The sequence below is a fragment of the Eumetopias jubatus genome, unplaced genomic scaffold (assembly GCF_037043125.1).
Source record: "Eumetopias jubatus isolate StellerSeaLion01/CBP00866 unplaced genomic scaffold, mEumJub1_p1.0 scaffold_17, whole genome shotgun sequence".
In the NCBI taxonomy this organism is placed as follows: Eukaryota; Metazoa; Chordata; class Mammalia; order Carnivora; family Otariidae; genus Eumetopias; species Eumetopias jubatus.
Genome location: NW_028274823.1, coordinates 9483094 through 9508081, shown reverse-complemented (window position 1 = coordinate 9508081; position 24988 = coordinate 9483094). Strand labels below are relative to the sequence as shown.

At 42.9% G+C, this 24988-nt stretch overlaps 1 protein-coding gene across 1 annotated transcript; it reads left to right on the top strand.

The window, feature by feature from the left end:
• The first annotated feature begins 4572 nt into the window (after window positions 1-4572).
• On the top strand, window positions 4573-24159 carry LOC114221849 (ATPase PAAT). Its single transcript, XM_028120015.2, has 6 exons — window positions 4573-4985; window positions 5564-5767; window positions 6766-6835; window positions 12354-12560; window positions 19451-19905; window positions 23013-24159. Exons 1-6 carry the CDS (start codon window positions 4750-4752, stop codon window positions 23245-23247), a joined length of 1407 nt encoding a protein of 468 aa, XP_027975816.2. The 5' UTR covers window positions 4573-4749; the 3' UTR covers window positions 23248-24159.
• Window positions 24160-24988: the final 829 nt, after the last annotated feature.

The window sequence follows — 24988 nt, the reverse complement described above, 5'->3', positions numbered from 1 at the left end:
ATCTTAAGACTAAATCGGTTTTTAGCAGACCGAGTCCCTTGCTTGTCACCTTCAAAAGTGTTTGTCTTTGTTTTCCTTTTTTTCCCCCTCTCCCTACACGTGGCAGGAAGGCTGGAGTTGTCTAACTGCTCACCTCCCCCCCCACCGCCAGGTCACAAAAGACTGGTAGTGTTCCCTGACAGTACACCCTGGTTCAGGAGAACACTGTGGACTGTATTTCAAAATGGCTACTTTTCCCTCCCCCTGCAGAGAGGATGAGGAAATTCTTCTCCAATCTTCACTGTGCAAATCTGGTGGGATTCCTGGAAGTCAAACCCACAGAAGTATGGGGCCTCCTAAAAGTGGGCTCCTAGGAGTATCTAGCTCTCAAGCTAGTCCACACTCAGCCTCCAGCAATTCAGTTACTCCCTCCAAAGGGTTCTGTTCCCAGTAAGTGGATCTCCACTGGGATTTTCTGCATTTACCTGTCTCTCCAGTGGTCAGAATGGCTGTTTGCCCTGTGACATCAATTATCTGGTGGATTTTTAAGAAGTCGTTGATTTTCAGTTTGTTCAGCGTTTTTGTTGTTGTTGTAAAGATGGTTGTGATAAATTCCAAACTCTTTTCATGTCAGAGCTGAAGCCAGAAGTGTTGATTTTTAAATTAGTAATATAAACCCACATAAACAAAAGCTCTTTGAAGTATTCAACATACGAGCATGTAAAGGGTCCTAGACCAAAAGAGTCTGTGAACTACTGTGTTACAATACACCGTCAGTCATGATCCACACTATAAATCCTAAATTAACAATAAACTGCTCCTTAAAATAGGCAAGCCAAAAACTTATATTGTGATCCTAGTGGGAAGTTTTCAAAAACATGTTCTATTCTTTATTTAAAGTGAAAAAAAAAGGCAAGAAGAAACATTTGAAATTCATGGTAAGAATAATTTAGCACATTAAAATCACAATGACCTCTGTACTACCACAAGTATTCTGGCTTTGAAAAAAGCATAAGATTGAATCTACTGATTTTTCCTTTTTCTGCTCCTCTTACATTGTAATAAAGTTCTGAACCCATACTGCTTTCCTTATCAATTCCATTCAACAAACCTATTCTGAACATGTCCACCAGGTATAAAATAATTCCTCATCTCAATAATCATTCAGATGGTAGGGAACACAAATGTGAGAATTATTTTATACAGTCCTGAACCACAAGAGAATTATACATTATAGTACCTGAAGATTCTAAGTGTAGTACAGAAAAAGTAGTAATTGATTCTGTAACAAAGTGGAGTTCTATACTTGGTTTTCAATGATAAACAGATTTTCCTTGCTATCCAAAAGAAAAGACAGGTAGGTAGAGAAGAAAGGTAGAGAGGAAACCTCGTGCAAAAGTAGAGGAGCCTGGGATGTAGGCAAGAGTCGTGAGTACCAGAGGCTTTATACACTGTGCTAATGGGCAAAGATGATGGTGGCTAAGGAGCAGGAAAATCAGAGGACAGTCCACAGAATGAAAAGAAGATGAAAACGGGAACTAATGACCAGTTGAAGAAACTCCTGAAACTATCCGAATGAAAGTTAGCGCTTGGAGGGCGCCTAGGTGGCTCAGATGGTTAAGCGTCTGTCTTCTGCTCAGGTCATGATGCCGGGGTCCCGGGATCGAGCCCCGCATCGGGCTCCCTGCTAGGCGGGGAGCCTGCCTCTCCCAATGCCTCTGCGCCTCTCTCTCTCTCTGACTCTCACGAATAAATAAAACATTAAAAAAAAAGAAAGAAAGAAAGTGCTTGGAAACAGAAGAGGCAGAGATGGAAAAAGATAGGAAGCTTTGCCTTAAAATATATATATATAATATAAAATTATATGTGAAATTATATATAACACATACTTATAACTATATATAATTATATATGTAATATATACCATATATAAAATATATATATATCTCAAGGCTTGGTGTGATTTACTGGATATATGGGAATGAAAGAAACGGAAAGACTATAGCAGTCTTTAGTTTTCTGGCCTGTGGCTTTCAGCATTATGTAAGGAAGTCAAAACCCAGTTCATGGTATTCATCTTGTTCATTAACTTGCAGGTTGGTAAAAAAGAGTCTATTTTCCTTTGGAGACTGTCCAATAGATTAACATGGATCTAAGTTAAGTTATGACCATAGAGGCAGGACATACAGAGGAAAAAGCAAAACAAAACACTGCTGCAGACAACTTAGAATCAATACTAATCTCTGAAAACATTAAAACTAGGATACATACAACCAAAGACTTCTAACTTGCTGAATACTCTACATATCTGATCCTTTGGTGGGGTTTCTCTTTCAAACTTGGTGAATCCATCTAATACACACTCTGGATAACAGATTACTTACAAAAATTTACATTCCAATTTTTCTAACAGCGCTCCACAGATAAAAAACAATGAAACAAGTATTGTCGAAGGAACTCCTGCTTTCCCAAAGGTCGCACTTAGCTTTTAATAAAAGGACTACATTAAAACTGAGGTTTTATGTTCAGAAAAACGAAATCCTGTTCACCTTTCTTTTGGTTATCGAAAACAGGCACTAATGTAGGTCTTTGTAAAAAGCAAAGTGGAAACACTGGAACTTTGGGAAGCAGAGGATACTCTTCCCTTTAGGCCATTTCAGCTTTGAAAAGGTTTTACATGAATGCTCTACTTTCGGCTATGAGGGAAATCTGTAGACTCACTAGGTACATATCCTAACAAAACTCTTTAGACCTTAAGGAAAATAAAAATTACTTGACATTGAAAACAGTATGGAGGTTCCACAAACAGTTGAAAATAGAGCTACCATATTATCCAGCAAATGCACTACTGGGTATTTACCACAAAGATACAAATGTAGGGATCCGAAGGAGTACGTGCACCCCGATGTTTATAGCAGCAATGTCCACAATAGCCAAACTGTGGAAAGAGCCAAGATGTCCATCGACAGATGAATGGATAAAGAAGATGTGGTATATATACACAATGGAATATTATGCAGCCATCGAAAGGAATGAGATCTTGCCATTTGCAACGACATGGATGGAACTGGAGGGTGTTATGCTGAGTGAAATAAGTCAATCAGAGAAAGACAAGTATCATATGACCTCACTGATATGAGGAATTCTTAATCTCAGGAAACAAATTGAGGGTTGCTGGAGTGGTGGGGGGGTGAGAGGGATGGGGTGGCTGGGTGATAGACATTGGGGAGGGTATGTGCTATGGTGAGCGCTGTGAATTGTACAAGACTGATGAATCACAGATCTGTACTTCTGAAACAAATAATGCAACATATGTTTAGAAAAAAGAAAAAGAAGATAGCAGGAGGGGAAGAATGAAGGGGAGTAAGTCAGAGGGGGAGACGAACCATGAGAGACGATGGACTCTGAAAAACAAACTGAGGGTTCTAGAGGGGAGGGGGGTGGGGAGATGGGTTGGCCTGGTGATGTATTAAAGAGGGCACATTCTGCGTGGAGCACTGGGTGTTATGCACAAACAATGAATCATGGAACACTACATCGAAAACTAATGAGGTCATGTATGGTGATTAACATAACAATAAAAAATTTTTAAAAATTACTTGACATTGAAACAAAAAGACAGAAAAGGAAGTCCTAAAACAAAATGAACATGAGACAGAGTAAAATTTCTATTTTCTAAAGAGAATACCACCATAAATACATGGCATTCAGCCCAAATTTGAAGAAGGCTGACATTCCAGTTTTATTTAAATCTAATCATCCAGGTTTTTCAAGATGAGGTTAACAGGAAGGAGCAGAGAGACACCAGTTACGCTCCTCTACCCCGAGGGGCAACTAGAAAGTTCCATCTGCCCCACTTTCCGGAACCCAAACCTTAGAAATCCTTCAAGTCGCCGCTCAGAGGCTACTCCACCAGAGCCCCAAGGCCACTCTCCTGCTCGCTCCTGCCCGCTCCTGCCCGCTCCTGCCCGCTCCTGCCCACTCCTGCCCGCTCCTGCCAGGGCCAGGGGTGCGGACCACGGCTGCGGGGGCCGGCCCTGGGGCCCCGGTCTCCACCTCCCCTCCAGCGCTGAGGCCACAGGGCGCGAGGTCAGCCCCGTCGCCGTCCCGCCCAAGCGCCAGCGGGTCACTGGCTCGGCCACGTCCGGCCGGCGCCGCGGTCCCACTGCCATTCGGGGACGCCGTGCAAACCTCCGCCTGCTACAGCCAAGCTGCCGGCAGGCACGCACCCAAACCGCACGCTCGCTGCGCCGCTGTCGGCGGCCAGGCCGCGGCGTCCACTGCAGACACAGCGACGGTCGGCAGCAGGTCCTCCGGGGCGCGTGCAGCGACCGCACCACTCCTACCTGAACACCGACTCGCCTCACTGGGCCGACCTCCGAGGCGGCCGGCAACCATCGTCCACAAAGCCGGCTAGGTCCGCGGGCCCACGTGCCCAAACCGCCCTGTTCCCGCGCGCCCGCGCTGCGCCGGCGCACAGTTCAGCGGTAGGCCCAGGTGCCGTCGGGGCGCATGCTCCATCCTGCAGTTAGGCCCCTCCACTTCCCCGCCCGCCCCCGTTTTGGAAGCGCGTTGCGGCCCCCGGCTGGCTCGCGCATGCGTGTCTCCGTAACCTGGGTTTCTTCCCGACTGGGCGAGGAGCCCCGGGTCTTGGGTTTGAAGCCAGCCGAGCCGGAAGTCGGTCGGCTTCTTCGCCTCCCCTCCGTCCCTGGCGGAAACGCAAGCCCTGGAGGAGAGGTTCCGGGCTCAGCCTGAGCTGGAGGCCGCAGAATGGAGACCGGGGCCGAGGACGTGGGACTGACCCGCCGCCCGATGCTGGCCTCTTCCTGGGATGCCGCCTGCGGAGCCCTGGGCCACAGCCTCCGTCTCACCCGGGCTGACCTCGGCGCCCGGGACTTGGATTGGGAGGAGCCGCTGGCTCCGCCTGCCCCGGGGTGCGCCGGGCCGGCGGGGACTGGGGCCGCCGGTGCGGGACGGTGGCGCTCCTGGGGAAGCCAGGAAGGCAGGTGGGGGCCGTGCGGGGAGAGGGTGTGGGCCGGAGATCCGGGAGGGGAGCGGGCGGCAGGCGGAGGCCGGGAGCGGGGGCCGGGGGGCGGGGCCGGGGGCGTGAATGTCGGGCGCCGGGCTGACCCTCCGCCGGGTCGGAACCGGGCTCCGCCTCCCCCTCCCCGCGCAAAACCCGCAAAGGCCTCCTGTGGACCCGCGTCGGCGTTAGTAAATGTGACTGTCCAGAGCCCCCATCAGCTTCGTTATGGAAAAGATAGGCGTTTGCCTCGTAGTGTCTTCTGTTTCCCACTCTGGTGCACGCAGTAGGTCCCAGCGAACTTTTTCTGTTGAAATGGGAAGTAACTACCGGGGGTCGCGTCGGCAATCGAGGAAAGTGCAGAGGGCGAAGCCCTGGTGTCCGGAGTGTGCATTTCCTTGGGAATCTGTACCGAGCGTCCGTTGGGTGCTTGGGAAGGTGGGGGGACCTCAGTGGTAAATGAAGAAGTGAGTCAGGAGGAGGACCGTGGCCTAATAAGAGGGTTGTGAGCGGTGTTCGGACAAGTAGACTGAGGAAAATGTTGGACGCTTTTCTTTTCAGCCGAGATCTGGTGGTTTTGAAGAGCAGCCTGAACAGCCCCGATGAAAAGCCCTGCTTCCTTTACCTGAGATGTGACCCTAACGGAGGCGAAGAAATCGTTTCTGTTGGCATTTTGAGCTCAGCAAGAAATATGGAAGTATACTTAGGAGAGGAGTACTGTGGAACCAGTAGGGGCAAGACTGTTTGTAGTGATCTGGATGACAGGTTTGTAACTCGTTGACGCAGGAGTGTTCTCGCGCAGCGGTGTGACTTTGCTCAGCCCTTGTGGTGTTTGTTGATTGCCTGACATAGATGCCAGACGCCGGGGGAGAGAAGAGAAACACGTACCAGCAGGAGTAGCAGTTTCTCCGTTTCTCCCTCTACGGGCTCTTCGAGATAGTCTAAGCTTTCTCGTTGTTGTAAATGTGGAAATTTCGAGCTGACTGGGGGAGGTGACTGGGTAGCGGGTGGTCCCAGTTAGTCAGACTGTATAGACTAGAGTCAGTCCTTACTCCTGCTTCTTGGCTTTCTCCGTGAACACACAGTGGTCTGTTTCCCAAAAGCAATTTGGCAGTTAGTCTGGAACGTTGAACACGTTTTTCTGAAAGGAAGTCCGTTACAAATGGTGCACAGGCCCAAGACTGTGCCAGACGCCAGTGTGTGTAACCCACAAGTCCGCCCGTTAGCGTGTGATTTTCCTCTAGGTTCTGATACAAGGATTCTACCCGAATTCAATCTCAGGATTTAAGTAATGGCTTAGAAACACAATTAGAAAAAGTGTTGTTGTTTTTTTTTTTTATTTGAGTATAGTTGACAGAACATTACATTAGTTTCAGGTGTACGACACAGTGATTCGACATCTTTATAGGTTATGCAGGGCTCACCACGAGTGTAACTACCATCTGTTACTGTACAATATCATTGACATACTGCTATTACAATATCATCTGTTACCGTACAAGTCTGCTACAGTATCAGGGACTGTATTTCCTGTACTGTACCTTTTATTCCCACTCTTTATTGAGTCCATAACCAGAAGCCTGTATCTCCTCGCACTCCCCTTCATCCATTTTGCCCATCCCTCCGACAACCGTCAGTTTGTTTTCTCTATTTATCGCTGATTCGGGTACTTCTTTGTTTATTCATTTGGAACAGTTCATTTTTAAATGTAACTATTAAAACTAATAGAAGTAAAATTGATTTAAATTCTATTTTATTTTTAGTGAGCACAAAATTATTTTCTACAAAAAGTACTTAAAATTGGAGTCCTCCAGTCATGCTTGTAAAGTAAAGGTAAGTCATCACTAGATTTTAACTAGTTTGACAACTGCAAATGTTTGTGTGTAATTTGTACTTGTTTTCTGTTGGTTCAGTAATATGGTTAGTCCAGCTTTGTTCCTTATTATCTTGGTATAAAAATATGGTGTCATGAAAATAGAAGCAGTTTTGGCTTTATTGTATCAAGAAAGATAGAGGGAGGTATATCAAGAAAGAAGGGAATTGGGGAAGTTTTAGAGAAGAGCATCCAAAAGTTAAAGGGCTTTGGACTGATGTCTTGAATGTGAAAAATATCATAGAGGTGAACTTTAGTGTTCTCACTGGAGCCCAGAGAAAAGTTACTGAGCTGGAAGGCATAGGCCCAGAATATTCCTCCTGTTTTGTTGCCTAGTCAGGTGACCTTGGGCAAATCTCTGTATTTCTTTCGAACTACTTCATGGATAAATTAGAGGACCAAAAACAAAACAAAACAAAACAAAAACTTGGTACGTACATGAATGTTCATCATCATTCCTAACAGCCAAAAGGTTGCAAAGAAAACAACCCCACGGTCCATCACTAAATGTGTAAACAAAACATGGTATACCCACACAATGGAAAAGTATTCGGTCATGGAAAGCATATAGAAACACAGATGAAAAGATAAAAAGCTTTTGCACAGCAAAAGAAACAGTCCACAAAACCAAAAGACAAGCGACAGAATGGGAGAAAATATTTGCAAATGACATATGAGATAAAGGGCTAGTATCCAAAATCTATAAAGAACTTATCAAACTCAACACCCAAAGAGCAAATAATCCAATCAAGAAATGGGCAGAAGACATGAACAGACATTTTTCCAAAGAAGACATCCAAATGGCCAACAGGCACATGAAAAAGTGCTCAACATCGCTCGGCATCAGGGAAATCCAAACCAAAACCTCCATGAGATACCACCTCACACCAGTCAGAATGGCTAAAATTAACAAGTCAGGGAACGACAGATGTTGGCGGGGATGTGGAGAAAGGGGAACCCTCCTACACTGTTGGTGGGAATGCAAGCTGGTGCAACCACTCTGAAAAACAGTATGGAGGTTCCTCAAACAGTTGAAATTAGAGCTACCATTCGATCCAGCAATTGCACTACTGGGTATTTACCCCAAAGATACAAATGTAGGGACCCGAGGGTACGTGCACCCCAATGTTTATAGCAGCAATGTCCACAATAGCCAAACTGTGGAAAGAGCCAAGATGTCCATCGATAGATGAATGGCTAAAGAAGATGTGGTATATGTACACAATGGAATATTATGCAGCCATCAAAAGGAATGAGATCTTGCCATTTGCAACGACGTGGATGGAACTGGAGGGTGTTATGCTGAGTGAAATAAGTCAATCAGAGAAAGACATGTATCAAATGACCTCACCGATAGGAATTCTTAATCTCAGGAACAAACTGAGTGTTACTGGAGTGGTTTGGGGTGGGAGGGATGGGGTGGCTGGGTGATAGACATTGGGGAGGGTATGTGCTACGGTGAGCGCTGTGAATTGTGCAAGACTGTTGAATCACAGATCTGTACTTCTGAAACAAATAACGCAACATATTTTAAGAAAAAAGAAAAAGAAGAAGATAGCAGGAGAGGAAGAATGAAGGGGAGTAAGTCAGAGGGGGAGACGAACCATGAGAGATGATGGACTCTGAAAAACAAACAGGGTTCTAGAGGGGAGGAGGGTAGGGGGATGGGTTATCCTGGTGACGGGTATTAAAGAGGGCACATTCTGCATGGAGCACTGGGTGTTATGAACAAACAATGAATCATGGAACACTACACCAAAACAAATGATGTAATATATGGTGATTAACATAACAATAAAAAATTAAAAAAAAAAGAAACACAGATGAACCTTGAAACATACTGTGGGAAAGAAGCTGGGATCATATATTGTATGGTTCTGTGTGTATGTATATGTAAGGTCCAGAATAGGCAAATCCACAGAGACTGAAAGTAGATTACTTACTATCTGGGGCTGGGGGAGGTGGGTATTGGTGGGATGGGGAGTGACTGCCAGTGGGAACATGGCTACTTTTTGGGTGATGTTCTAAAAGTGCGATGGCTCGCACCAAAACCCATAAGATACCTAGGAATAAACCTAGCCAAAGAGGTAAAAGATCTGTTTTCTGAAAACTATAGAAAACTTACGAATGAAATTGAAGAGGACGCGAAGAAATGGAAAAATAGTCCATGCTCATGGACTAGGAGAACAAACATTGTTAAAATGTCTGTACTACCCAAAGCAATCTATACGTTTAATGCAATCCCTATCAAAATACCATGAGCATTTTTCACAGAGCTAGAACAAACAACCCTAAAATTTGTACGGAACCACAAAAGACCCCATGTAGCAAAAACAATCCTGAAAAAGAAAAGCAAAGCTGGAGGCGTTAACGATTCTGGACGTCGAGCTATACTACAAAGCTGTAGTCATCAAGGTAGTATGGTACTGGCACCAAAACAGATACGTAGATCAATGGAACAGAATAGAAAACCCAGAAACGGACCCACGACTATGTGGTCAACTAATCGTCAACAAAGTGGGAAAGAATATCCAACGGAAAAAAGAGTCTCTTCAACAAATGCTGTTGGGAAAATTGGACAGCAACGTGCAGAAGAATGAAACTGGACCACTGTTTTACACCATATACAAAAATAAATTTAAAATGGATGAAAGGCCTAAATGTGAGACAGGAAACCATCCAAATCCTAGAGGAGAACACAGGCAGCAACCTCTTTGATCTTGGCCACGGCAGCTTCTTGCCAGAGGCAAGGGAAACAAAACCCAAAATGAACTATTGGGACTTCATCAAGATGAAAACTTTCTGCTCAGTGAAGGCCACAACAAAACTAAAAGGCAGCCTACGGAATGGGAGAAGATATTTGCAAATGACATCTGATAAAGCATTAGTATCCAAAGTCTTTAAAGAACTTATCAAACTCAACACCCAAAACACAAATAATCCAGTTAAGAAATGGGCTGAAGACATAAATAGACATTTTCCAAAAAAGACATACAAATGGCTAACAGACGTAGAAAAGATGCTCAACATCACTCATCATCAGGGAAATGCAAACCAAAACCGTGATGAGATAGCACCTGACAGGTGTCAGGATGGCGAAAATTCACAACCCAAGAAACAACGGGTGTTGGTGAGGATGTGGAGAAAGGGGAACCCTCTTGCCCTGTTGGTGGGAATGCAAACTGGTGCGGCCACTCTGGAAAACAGTGTGGAGGTTCCTCAAAAAGTTAAAAATAGAAGTACCCTTCGACCCAGCAGTTGCACTACCAGGTAATAACCCAAAAGATACAAAAATACAATTGGAAGGGGTACGTGCACCCCAGTGTTTATAGCAGCATTATCAACAATGATGTTTCTAGCAGCCAGACTATGGAGAGGGCCCAAATGTCCATCAGCTGATGAATGGTTAAGGATGTGGTGTATGTATATGATGGGATATTACTCAGTCATCAAAATGAATGAAATCTTGCCATTTGCAACAACATGGAGGGAGCTAGAGCGTATTCCGCTAAGCGATGTAAGTTAGAGAAAGACAAATACATGATTTCACTCATGTGGAATTTAGGAAAGAAAACAGATGAACATATGGGGTAGGGGGAGAAAAAAGAAACCATAAGAGACTCTTAAAGATAGAGAACAAACAGGGTTGCTGGAGGGGGGGGTGGGGGGATGTGCTAAATGCATGATGGGTATCAAGGAGGGCACTTGTTACGAGGAGCACTGAGTGTTCTGTGTAAGTAGTGAATCATTGAATTCTGCTCCTGAAAGCAGCATTGCACTGTATGTGAACTAACTAGAACTTAAAAAACATCTGAAAAGAAAAAAAATAGAATAAAATAAAACTATAATGGCTACGCAACTCTGTGAATGTACTAAAATCCACTGAATTGTACACTTGAAATCATTTGGTTGTTTGGCACTTTCATTATATCTCAATAAAGCTGTTTTTAAATTTAAGTTTTTTAAAGAGGAAATAAATCCTTGCTATCTTTTTATCTCCACGTGACTTTTTATACAAGCTTACGAGACTTTAGAATAAGAAACAGTAAGTAATTTCATAGCCTGCTGGTAGCAAATTTACAGAACTGATTATTCCGAGATACTGGTTTATATAGTACATATCAATAGCTTCCAGATTTATTTAAATGAAGTGTTTCATGCATTCAACAGAATTTGAATGCCTACTGATGCTAGATACTGTAACTAGGCATGTAGGAATTAGCAGTAACATAATGAATGACTGCCCTCATGTTGCTGACATTCTAGTGTGATGAAATAGATTCTAAGCTGACTCAATGAGTAAAATATGTCCCATATTCAGTGGTGGAGCAATGGGGATGAAAAAGCAGAGGGGGGGTAGCAGGGAGGTTAGAAGGTAGGTGTGTAAATTTAATGCGGAGGTTCCTTAATTGCTGAGGACAGTCACCTTTTTGGTGCCACGCTCAGAGTTCTTGGATTATGGGTTCTTGACCTGTGTTGTCACGTTACATATGGTTTTGTATGTGTCTCTGCAGGTAAGTGTTTTTTGTTACCTATTCTGTGGAAGTTCTATGGGACTGCTAAGAGTAATCTCATTAGAGAAATCCTAGGCCTACTAAAGGTTGTTCTGGGGCAGTGGTATATGAAAGTTGAAAGTCACGGACCCATCTTTTTGAGCACTTACTCCCAGTGGTAGGTACTGGGAATTTGAACACCTAATCCTCCTAACAACCATGTAAAATCATTGTTTTTAGCCTCCCTCATTTTATTCCTGACTCAGGTTTTTGCCTTTTTCCCGGGGTCACACAGGCTCTAAGTGGAGTCATCACTGACTCTGTCTGATTCTAAATCGTGGTCCCTTCCTACTTTGCTACTTTGTTGTCCATATCACACAAGAAATGTCTTTTGGTTCAGAAATAAGGCAGCCTAAAGCAGTGGGCAGGACGCTGCTATAGAAGCCAGAGGGCTAGGTTCCAAGCTTGACTTTTACCAATTTGGTAATCCTCTGACAAGTCGGAAAATCACCCCTGACCTCATCTTTTTGTGTGTGAACCAGTAGGTTATGTTAGACCATATCTAACTTTCTCTTAAAATTCTCAATTCTAAAGGACTGACTTAGTTTTCGTATTTCAGTAAAGACTTTTGTGAAGCCTTCTTTTGTATTAAATACTATTACAGCTGTGCTGTGTTAAGTTCTCAGATGGGTATAGTTTATTTTTATTCATTAGTTTAAGTGAATGAAATCTTATCGTAGCCCCTTTGTATATTCTGTGTATGTATTCAGTTTGACATGGTATTCTTTTTGTAAATCGTTCCTACGAGCCTTGTGGTAAATTACAAGTGCGGATCGTTACAGTTTTCAGGAAAGCTTAAAAATGAACGTGTATTTAAAGTTTATTTTCCTAAGTACATTATTGCTAGCTTATAGAGAAAAGTGACCTTAAATAGTGATTACTGTTTAATATTATTGTTTTCCGGAACTTCTTTGTTTTATAATAGTTGCTCTCCTTTGGTGAAAAGCAGTGTGTGTTCATCAGTAAAATTGTGGTACAATTGAGGCGGGTTTCAACAAATTCTTCAACCAGCCCTCCTGCTCTAGGATCAAGGATAGACCTGCAGAGGGTCCAAACTCTCATGGAGGCCATGGGGTCAAAGTTGTCACCTGGCGCTCAGCAACTGATGAATATGGTTAAATTTCAGCAGCAGGTACGTAGACATGGAGTCTGTCCAGGTACCATTAAAAATTTCAGAATGGGGCGCCTGGGTGGCTCAGATGGTTAAGCGTCTGCCTTCGGCTCAGGTCATGATCCCAGAGTCCTGGGATCGAGTCCCGCATCGGGCTCCCTGCTCCTTGGGAGCCTGCTTCTCCCTCTGCCTCTCTCTCGCTCTCTGTCTCTCTGTGTCTCTCATGAATAAATAAATAAAATCTTAAAAAAAAAACAAAAAAAACCTCCAGAACACCTTTAAAAAAAAAAAAAATTTCAGGATGACGGATTTTTATAAGGACACGTATTAACTTAAGTTTTTTCTTTGAACTTTTACTGTTGATCTGACCGTTACCTTTATTTGCTTTGTAAAATAACATTTTGTAGACGTTCTCTTCTACAAAATATCTTACTACAGATCTTTACAATTTTCTATGAATTTACTCATTCATTCAGCAAATATTTATTAAGCACCTTCTCAGTGAATAAGGCAATGTTTTGAGCACGTTAGGAAGTTCAAAGGTCAGTTAGTTTGTAGCCTGTCTTTAAGGATCTTTATATAGTCTCATTTTATCTAGGTCTTTAAGGAAGAAGGATGGGACCGAGCGAGTAAATTTGGAGGGATGCAATTCGAGAGAGAGAAAATAGCATGGATTAACTCTTCAGTGCTAGAAGGAACAGGCTATAGCTAGGAAATGAATAGAAGTTCACTTCTCTGGGGTGAAGAAGTGGTTGGGGGAGTTTAGCTTGGGGTTGGATCGTAGAGGGTTTTGAACGTTACTTTTAAAAGTACATGCCTGGTTTTGCCCACATTTTGAGAAACTCTAACCCAGTGCTATGCGTGAGAGGAGTGAGAAGGAACAGTGAATCAGTAGGATGTGAGACTCCAGGGGGAGCACTTCCATGTTCCTTTCCTCATCCAGAGGAGAGTCCAGGAGGGTCTAAAATTGGACGTATGACCTGATGCTGGATTGTGAGATGTTGCCATGATGGTGCCATCAGCTCTAGATAACTTGATGTTGCTATTGCCTGAGAAAAATAGAATTAAAGGGGACGTTGAGGTTTGGAAGATGGTGATACCTACGATATAAATGGAACCCAAGGTAGGAGACCACTTGGGAAAAAGGGAGCTTGATTTTGGGAATATTAAGTTGTAGATGTGAATCAAACAGTGCCTCGGATGATGCTGCGAGCTCTTGGAAGCACCAGAGGGTGTACGGGTGGAGGTGGAGGAGCGGAAGGGAGGTTTGAGAGATGTACCCAGTAGAGGACAGGGAAAGTGCCGAAGGGAGAGCCGGAGCAAGGAAGAAAGGCCCATGGGGAGTAGCTAGGTTTGGTAAGGATAATAGGGAGGAGGAAAGGAGGAGAACAGCGGCAGACCAGCGGTGTGACCGAGGGGCGCGAGGGAAGAGCTGATGTCAGGAGACCTGATTTCAGGTTGTGGTGCTGACATAAGTAGTTGCGTAATTTGGCATTGCTTTGTCTTTTTTTTTTTTTTTTTTTAAGACTTTATTTATCTTTTTGACAGAGAGAGAGTCAGCGAGAGAGGGAACACAAGCAGGGGGAGTGGGAGAGGGAGAAGCAGGCTCCCCGCTAAGCAGGTAGCTGGATGCGGGGCTCGATCCCAGAACCCTGGGAGCACGATCTGAGCTGAAGGCAGACGCTTAACGACTGGGCCACCCAGGCGCCCCTGCTTCCTGTTTTTTGACGTAAATTTTGTCACGTTCTAAATCTAAACGGTAATACTGCTAGGATAAAGGAGTCATGGGAGAGTTTAAAAGAAATAGTCTAAATAAACAACTTGTGTACCTTTTGTGAGCTTTACCAATAGTAATTTAGTACAGGTGTCACTGACACAATGGGCAAGATAGGGAAAATGGGAGAGTTGATGGTTATCATGGGAACCCTGGAAAGAAGGGTTTCAAAAAAGTACCAGTTCCATACTTTTCTTTCTCTCGTACCATCACCGCACCTCGATCCTCAGGAAGTCCCTGACTGGTCCTCCTGCTCGACTGCAGTCCATTCTCCACAGGGTGACCAGAATAATCTCAAAGGGTAAATCAGACTCATCCTTCCCTGTGTGAAGCCCTCTGACTTCTTCTCATCACACTCAGAATTAACCCAGCTTCCTTACCCTGGCGTCTAAGATCTGGGCCTTCTTTGATTCCTTAACCCCATCTCCTGCCAAATCTCCTGGGACACCTGGCTTCCAGATATGTTGATGTGTGTAGTCCTCAGATATTCAAGTGTGTTCAGGACCTTTGCACTCTTAATTTTTCTCTTTCTCCAGAAGCCTCTTCCCCAGACTGGGGCAGGGCTGGCTTTTCCTTTTTATTAAGATTTCAACTTAAATGTTACATCCTTAGTGAGACCTTCCCCAACCACCGGTTTAAAATAGCCTTTCCCTCCAAATCTGCATCATATTTTCATCAGAGCCTTCTTGACTATTTTGTTGTTGTTTATATGTTGGTCTGTTTATCTCATTAGAATATCAGCTTCATGCAAACGGGGAGCTGGTCTGTCCTGTTTGTGGCTCCAAATAAGAATATGATATATGTGCCTTTTGGGTTATCAACTAAGTGCTTCTTGGAGATCTTCAGGGTTCAGATTGAATGATCGTGATATGGAAACCAGATCTTGAGGGATTGGGCAGTAAATGGGGGTAGTTGGAATGTGGAGGTACCCGGGTTAAATGGGTTTGTTTCAAGAATGATAGAGATAAGGAGCTTCCCTGTATCGGAATCCCCTGGAATGTTTATAAGGTGCCGATTTCTGGCTGTCACCAATGACCTGAAACCCAGAAGGTGGGATCCAGGCATTGTATCAAACAGGCATCCCCAGATGATTCTTAACGCATAGTTAAGAATCCTAAGAACAAGTGATCGAGGAGAAGGATCCCATGGAGATAGAAAATGTGAAACAAGACGAAATTATTTTTTGTGTGCAAGACTTTGGAAACATCAGAGAGGGTTAATGAGGTACAGTCAGCTCGTGGACTGATCTTTATGTTCTAAACACTTAACTTTGGAAAAAGATAACATGGATAGATTTTTTTTGTGTGTGTGTCATGGTTTTAAGTTTGTTGGTTGAATTCCAAAAATAACCTGTTTTCCCTGCTATTAATTTCAGTCCATTCAGAAGTGCCTTAAATAAATCATAAAAGTGCTCTCCCAGCTTTCATTCTCTTCCCCAGCTTGGTGTGTATCCTAGAGTTTCCTGCGTCTGTAGAAATACCTGCAAGTCCTTCCATCCAGTGTACGTGTTGTGACGTGCCCCCCTCCCCCCACTAACTCATTGTATACGGGGCCATTTGGGGAACCCTGCGGAAGAAGGAAGGTGATTCAGTTAAATGTTCTTTTAAACATGCTAATAAAAGACCTCTTCCAAGTGGGGAGGCTCTCTTTATGGGATGATTCTTACGGGGCATACCTGGTTTTCTAGGATTGCGTGTTACTAACAAGCAGGAATCTACGGACTGTCTCCCTGGAAAATGTCATGTAAGCTATGTAACCGTTTGTTAAGTCTAAAGTAGGGATGTTTTGGGGCACCTGGCTGGCTGAGATGGTGGAGTGTGCGACTCTCGGTCTCGGGCTTATAAGTTTGAGCCCCACGTTAGGTGTAGAGATTACTTAAAAATAAAATCTTAAATAAATATAGTAGGGATGTTTCATGACCAAAATGTTCCTTCGGCGGAAGCTGTGTAACCGCGTACACTGTTTAGAACCTTCCTACGTTAATTTGGGCAGGGCCTGTCCTGAAGGGGAAAGAAGTGACCTGGGAAGCTTCGTTAGAAGCCCTCTACCTTTCCCGGCTTCACCTGTGCTTTGGGGTTGCTTGTGTTCTTGAAAGTTTTGTTAAAGTTTTTTCTTATTTCATTATATTTGAAGTTAACATTTGCTGGCTTTGATTTGTTTTTGCTTCACAACTTAGCAAAATTGAATAGGAATTCTATATCAAAGTGCCTAGCCTATAGTTTTCATGTAATGTTGCCTGAATGAAAGGATGCACCCCATTTTTCTCGAAGAAAACATACTTATGCAGGATTTACAGTTTGCTTTTTTCACCTTTGAAATACAAATGTCTTTTTTTCTTGCTTTTTCAAGGTGATACCTGTTTACATTTTTTATAATAAAAGTTGGTCCTTTCAGATATCTGACGAGATGTTCAGAAATAGACCCTTAAGTTTTCACGAGTCTGGGGGTAAATATGCGCACATATAAAATGATGTGTATGCACAGATACACATACATACATCTAAATCTTTACATATTCACGTATAGGTATATGGACATAATTTCGCATGAATGCTTTTATGTCCTTTTCAGCTACTCTTGTCAGTGTTTCCCATACAACATATGACATGGATCCTAAGCAATAAATATGTATAAATTATTTCATACATATTCCCCTGCCTGCTTTGAAAAGGGTTTGGTGGACCTTGCATGGCAACATGTGTCAGACAGCACAAGAAAATTAAAAGAATTGAATTAAATGAAACAAAAGGAAACAGAAGAATAGCCACCAGCCCCTAAAGTTGGCTTATTCACTGCACTGCCATATAGACTTACCTGTGAATTCCGTGATATTTAATATGAAAAGGAAAAGGAAATTACCTTAAAAGCTCTCATCTGAGAAAAATATGACTGATTTTTATAATCAGTGGATTTCTTCTAATCCAGATTTGGTATATCAGAAAAGAAAAACCTCACATACCAAATACCTTATTTGCGTTTACATTTTCTTAATTAAAATTTCTGCCAAATTAGTTGCCATACACAATTTTGACATTGATTTCACTGCTGTTTATACCAAATTTTTGATTTCCTGGGGTGCTTCAGTGGCTTAGTCTGTTAAGCGCCCGACTCTTGATTTTGGCTCAGGTCACGATCTCAGGGTCACGAGATCAGGCCCCGAGTCGGGTTCCATACTGGGCATGGAGCCTGCTTGGGATTCTCTCTCTCTCTCTCTCTCTCTCTCTCTCTCTCTCTGTCTCTGCCTCTCCCCAACCCCCTCAATCATGCTCTCTCTCTCTCTCTCTCTATAAAAAAAATTCAATTAAAAGAATTTTCATTTTTCTGTCATGAAGGTTTTTGTGGACTGTTTACCACTACCAAAAATAATTTAGCTTTGTCATCATGATTGAGTAAGGCTCCTTTCTATCAAAGGAGAGTTGTTGAATTTTAAAATTTTGTATATAATTGTATGTATTGTATATATAATGTACAATACATGTAATTTATATAATTATATACAGTCCGTCTTCTAGGAATAATTTAAGGTTTATCCAAACCTTGCATTCGGTAGAAGATAACATTTCTTTATAGAGAGTATTCCTCCAAAGTACAGATCAGTAAAAGAAGTCTCATGGAGACCCTCCTGCTGCCCGCCCCCCCGCCCCCACACCACCGACTTCCCTGGCTCTCATTATTCCCCTTGCCTCCTTTATTTTTCCCTAAAGCATTTATCACCATCTCCGTCCACATGATCTATTGCCTGCCTGCCTACTTTCCTTCCTTCCTGCCTACTTTCCTTCCTTCCCTGCTTCTTTCCATTGTTCCCTGCTCCCGTATTGGTTCCACATATCAGTGATTTTCATTTGTTTTGTTCAGCCACTTATTTTCTGTGCCGGAAGCACAGAGTAGATTTCTGGTAAATACTTGTTGACCAAATGCGTTTTGGTTTGGTTCAGTCCAGGGATCATTTTTTAGAGTGTCTAGACAATGTACATACCGAGTTTCTTTAGCTAAGCTGTATAGTATTTGTCTCAGTCTCTTTCAGTAGGTGTTGAGCAGGAGTACGGATGTGTTGATATCTCCCGAATAAGAATAGAGTTTTGTGTTTCCAATTTAGGATACAGCCCTATAACTAAACAGTTTAGTAGGCTAGAGGTAGTTTTGCTTTGCTCTTGTAGAAAAACTGAAGAGCATAGCAAGGAGCGTAGGAAGAACATGCCCCTGTATGGGAGAGCCTGTAACCTCATCTCAGAAGTGAGCCAGAACCCTGTCATGAAATAATATAGCATGGCCAGTTCAGTTGAGGCCGTAAAACATAATCTGTTATCCTACAAATCATTAAGGCAGACATAGCCAAAAGTTGGCTCATTTTAGTCATTGCAGATGTCGCAACTGTACTGATGAAACATCGGACTTCTTTCAAAGATTTTATTTATTTATTTGACACAGAGAGACACAGCGAGAGAGGGGAACAGAAGCGGGGCGGGGGGGGGTGGGAGAGGGAGAAGCAGGCTTCCCGCCGAGCAGGGAGCCCGATGCGGGGCTCGATCCCAGGACCCCGGGGTCATGACCTGAGCCGAAGGCAGACGCTGAATGACTGAGCCACCCGGGTGCCCTGAAACATCAACCTTCTAGTGTATAAGCTACTGGTGTATCTTCCATGATAAGCTAGTTATAAAAGATTTCCTTAGGCTAGCTTATTATATGGGAAACTCGATGGGTGATATTTAAATCTAAGAATATTATTAATTATTGTGCCTCAGTTGAGAGTACTGTGTTTTATTACCGTAAATTAAGGAGGCCTTCGTAGTGGAGGCATTAATGCTAATGCAGTTTTACTAAGCATTTAATATTTCCTTTAGCAAAAACTACAGTGAAACCATTAAAAGCCTTGACTCTGGAGTTAGGTGGTCTGGGTTCATGTCCCAGTTCTGCCACTTACTAGGTGTGTTACACTAGTTGTGTTACCTTAGCCAGGTTACCTTTAGCCTTGGTTTCACCTTCGCTGTGGTCTCCTCAACTTAAGACTGTAGCCTACATCCTATGGATGTTTAGAGGATCACATGAACGAATGCACGTTGCTTGACTTACAGTAATTACCCCAAAAGTTAGCTGTCGCTACTACCAATAGTAACATGTATTTATTTACCTTGCTTAGAATTGTGTTCCCATCGGAGAGCAGCTTCAGTCGGTTTTGGGAAATACTGGCTACAAACGTATGATCGACCTGCAGTCGTCAGTTGCTTCAGGAGCCTCAGACAAGTCCCCCTCCACGCCTTTCCCTTTTAGAACCGGATTGACATCTGGAACCCTGACTGAAGACTTAAATGCTTACGTTGATAAAAGTCCACAGCCACCGGGTGGAGGAAACACTACAAACCTCAAAGAGTATAACCTTGTGCCACAAAACCGTTCTCTTCTTGAGAGTGACCTCAGAAACGCAGTTTCTTCTTTCCTGCCGAAAAAAGCGAGTGACAACTCAAATGTACCTAACTCTGAGTTGCTACCGTTTCTCCAGAATTTATGTAGTCAGGTTAACCATCTCCGTGTGGGACGTAACACCAAGTGGCAGGAAGGCATCACGAAGGCTGGGGAAGGCGTGGTTGGTGTCGCGTAAGTATTTCAGACAAATGTGGTTTAGGTTTCGTAGATAGAAGAATCAGTTGGAGGAAAACAGATTTGTTTCACTAACTGCTGCCTGTAGCTGTTTCCAGTAATTTTAGGAGCTATAACTCAACATGGATCATGGACTTAAACATAAAACGTAAAACTAGAGGGGCTTCTGGCTGGCTCAGTCGGCACAGTGTGCAAGTCTTTTTTTTTTTTTTTAATTTTTAATTTAATTTTTTTAATTTATTTTTTGCAGAGCGTGCAATTCTTGATCTTGTGGTTGTGAGTTTGATACTCACCTTGGGTGTAGAGATTACTTAAAATCTTTAAAAACAAACAAGCATAAAGCTATCAAACTTTTCCAGTAATATGTAGGAGAACATTTGGGGACCTGAGAGTAGGAAAAGACCCTTAGATGATGCCAGAATCGCGGTAATGGAGACATTGATCCATTGGATCCCATCAAAATGTAAAACTTCTGCCTTGTGAAAGACCCCGTTAAGAGGATTAAGATACAGATACAAAGTGAGAGAAACTATTTGCAAGTCACAAATTTAACAAATGGCCTGCATTTCTGTAGCTCCCAAAATTCACGTTGGAAAAAATTTCAATCAGAAGATGGGCAACAGACATGGAGGCATGTTACTAGAAGGGGTTCACATATCAAATAAGCAAGTGCAAAGATGATCATCGTTGACCTCATGGCTATCAGGGAAATGAATATCAAAACCACAAGATACTACTGCACAGTTACTTGAAGATTAAAATAAAAACAAAAAATGGTGACAATACCCAATGCTGATGAGGATGTGGAGAAACTGGGTCTTTTCTACATTGGCAGTGGGGGTGTAGAATGCTGTGGCCACTCTAAAAAACCCTTTGGCAGTTTCTTGAGAAGTAAACATTTACCGTGTGACCCAGCAGTCCTACCCCTGAGCACTTACCCTGGAGAAATGAAAACTTAGGTCCACACAGGAAACTATGCCCAGTTCTTCATGCAAAGAAAGCTTTATTTCTATGTGACAGCCGAAAACTGGACGCAACCAAAATGTCTTAAAGTAGATGAACACTTAAACTGTGGTATATCCACATCACAGGGTGGTGGTCAATAAAAGGAACGGACCACTGACACCCGCAGTAACCTGGATGGCTCCTGAGGACATTGTGCTGAGGAACAAAAGAGCATCTCGGGAGGTCACATTCTGTGTGATTGTATTTGCATAACATCCTCAAAGTTGTAGAGATGGAGACCATATTGGTGCTTGCCAGGTGTTAGGGGTGGAGGGCGTTAGGGGAGTGGGTGTGAGTGTAGGGGGTGGCAGGAGGGAGATCTTCGTCATGAGGGAAGAGTTGTGCAGCTCAGTTGTGATGTTCACGTGAATGTGTGTACGTGTGATAGAACGGCATCCACGCACAGCGTGCCAACATCAGTTTTCTGCTTTTGTACTCTGCCAGAGTTAGGTGAGATGTGACCACTGGGTAAAGGGTACTGGGGAACTCTAGTATCTTTACAACTTCCTGTGAATCTGGAGTTATTTGGAAAAAAAAATAACCGTTTTAAAAACCCCTCATATATTCTAGAGGGTTCTCAAACGTTTTGGTCTTTATATTCTGAAAAATGATTGAGGACTCTAAAGGCCCTTTATTTATGTAGAGTATATGAAAGGATTCATTTGTTTAATATATGTGCTGCCGAAGCGAGCACAGGATTCATTGGTTTAAAAATAACAAACCCATTGGGTGCCTGGGTGGCTCAGTCGGTTAAGCGGCTGCCTTCGGCTCGGGTCGTGATCCCAGGGTCCTGGGATCGAGTCCAGCAAGGAGCCAGCTTCTCCCTCTCCCCGTGCTGCTCCCCCTGCTTGTGCTCTCTCTCTGTCAAATAAATAAATAAAGTCTTTAAAGAAAAGATAACAAACCCATTATACAGTAACATAACAATTTTTATGAGAAATATGTTTTCTAAGCAACCTTAGAATGGTATTATGTGAAAAGTATAGAATCGATACTAGCTTCTGGTTGCATTCTCATCTATGTGGCCCTCCAGCTTATAGCATCAGTAGCTAGTAAGACCACAGAAGTACTGAGAATAAATGAATAAACGGGGTTGATCTCTGAAGAAAATATTTATACCTTCAACTGACTACCTTCAGAAAGTCTAAGAAAGAGAAAAATACTCAACCACAACTTCTTTTGATCACCTGAGCAGTGACATTACACCTCGTGTAGCCTCTGGGAAATGTCACTGTATGTTGGTGAGGATCCGAGGATGAAGAGTTCGGACCTCGTCTTAGTAGTAGTGTAAGAACACTTGGCACTTACGGAAGCTGAAGAAGTCATGGCGACCCCGGGGGTTTGTGGACCACGCCCTGAAAGTCACTGTCCTGGTGTTCATTGGTTGTGAGCTTGAGAAACGAGCGCTTTTTATTTATTTATTTTTTAAAAAGATTTTATTTATTTGAGAGAGAGCGAGCATGGGCGGGGGGAGGGGCAGAGGGGGAAGCAGACTCCTCCCTGAGCAGGGACCTTGGGCTCATGACCCCAGCTGAAGTCAGACACTTAACTGACTCGAGCTACCCAGCCGCCCCTTTTTACTATTTTTATTCCTATCTGCCCATTCCAGTTACATTCATTTTTAAATGTTTTCATATTAGGTTAGAAAAGAACCTTCCATTATTTAGTGAGGTGGTGTGGGTGACGAGGACAAAACTTGAAATTGTAGGGTTGTTTGGGGAAGTTCTTGGAAGACATACGTGGAGACCTTAAAAAAAAATGGGCCAGATCAGTTTTGACTTGGGGCTCAAAATCAAAAGACCCTTTGTAAGAGACTTGTTCTGTGAGGGTAGACGTTCTGTCTTCGTTGTTCTATCCTCATTTCACTTGTATGTTGAAATGTTGAAAGAATCAGATACAGAATGCTTTGGGCATTCGGGGTTGTGGTTGGCTGTTGGTAGGTGTATTTTGGCACCCGGAAATACCTTGTACCCAGACGGCGCCGTTGCGGAGACAGATTTCCGCAGTGTACGTTGGCTGCTTGTTTCAGTACAGTTCGGTGGTTTCTGTTACGATACCAGGGATAATTGTTTTACTGGTTTTTTAACATTTGTTTTTAGAATGGAAGAGCAACCTGTGTGCACCTACTTGGAAAAGATTCTTACTAAAAATATGGAACTGCTGGAAAAGAAACTTGTGGACTACATCGATCAGCGAATATATCGACTCCAGGAACACATGGATACGAAGATGGCTCTGTTGATGGACCTGCTGCAGCATCCCTACTCCCCACCCCCTGGGACGGCCCTTAGACAGTGTGACTCTGGAGAAAGACTTTCAAATGGAGAAAGATAAGTGCTCAACATGTAGGATGTACTGCAGATATTTATTACATATTTATTGCAAAGCCTAAACCCCCAGAGTTCAAAGCAAGTATTTAATGTCATTTGAGGAGCATCAGCTTACTTACATCACGTGACCTCAGTGTTCATTTTAACTGTACTTGTTAACTGTCAATCCAGGACTGTGCACTAAGATTAACATGATAGGGTCATCAATTATTTTTGTTTGCAATGTTGTTTACTCTTACAGAAATTTATGTGTATTTCTGGGTTTAGTGTTTAAAATGTTAAGGATTTTTAAGCAATTCATGAGTCTGTGTTGTATAACGTGTTTGATAGAAGTACATTTTTTATTTATAAAGGGGTTTATTTTATAGTCTTAGGAGTATGAAAAATAATGCTTAGAGTATTTGATAATTTTTCTTTTTCTAATTGATTTTTCATGGAAAATTGGATACTTACACTCAGATCGCTAATTTACATTTTGTAGTGTTTAATTCAGATAATGAGTAAGATGGCAATGTTTGACGATATACAGAGACACTGGGGCCACTCCTGGGGCTGCTATTTTGTGTTTCAATACACTGTAGTGGGAAGTTGGAAAGTAAAAATCAGAACTGGCTTATTCCTTGTTGGGATGAATACTTTAGTTTCAGTGTTTGATGTAAAATGGGAGAATTCATCCTGTTTTAGCTCAATAAACAGAAAGTATAAGGAACTCTCCCTTTTCTGAGCTTATGCAGGTGCTTCCCAGAGCCCTCCTCTGGTATGTTGAAAGTATGACGTGCCGTGGTTGTGCATGGAACGATTGAGGCGTGTGAATCAAGAAGATTGTGCTTCTCTCCAGCAGATGTCATTTTCGGGAATTAGAACTGTTGTATATGTGTTGAAGAGTGATCTGTTTGCACTTAAAAATAAATTTAACCACTTTGGAAACTATTTGTCTTAAGTAATGCTTTATTTTCAATGAATCTTTGCTTAAAATGTTTTATTTTTATGAAAGTGGGGCATTCCACACTCATTTTTTTTTATTTTTTTATTGTTATGTTAATCACCATATATTACATCATTAGTTTTTGGTGCAGTGTTCCATGATTCATTGTTTGTTCATAACACCCAGTGCTCCATGCAGAATGTGCCCTCCTCAATACCCATCACCAGGCTAACCCATCCCCCACCCCCTCCCCTCTAGAACCCTCAGTTTGTTTTTCAGAGTCCATTATCTCTCATGATTCGTCTCCCCCTCTGACATACTCCCCTTTTCTTCCTCTCCTGTTATCATCTTCTTTTTCTTTTTTCTTAAAATATGTTGTGTTATTTGTTTCAGAAGTACAGATCTGTGATTCATCAGTCTTGCACAATTCACAGCGCTCACCGTAGCACATAACCTCCCCAATGTCTATCACCCAGCCACCCCATCCCTCCCACCCCCAACCACTCCAGTAACACTCAGTTTGTTTCCTGAGATTAAGAATTCCTCATATCAGTGAGGTCATGTGATACATGTCTTTCTCTGATTGACTTATTTCACTCAGCATAACACCCCCCAGTTCCATCCACGTCGTTGCAAATGGCAAGAGCTCATTCCTTTTGATGGCTGCATAATATTCCATTGTGTATATATACCACCTCTTCTTTATCCATTCATCTGTCGATGGGCATCTTGGCTCTTTCCACAGTTTGGCTATTGTGGACATTGCTGCTATAAACATTGGGGTACACGTACCCCTTCGGGTCCCTACATTTGTATCTTT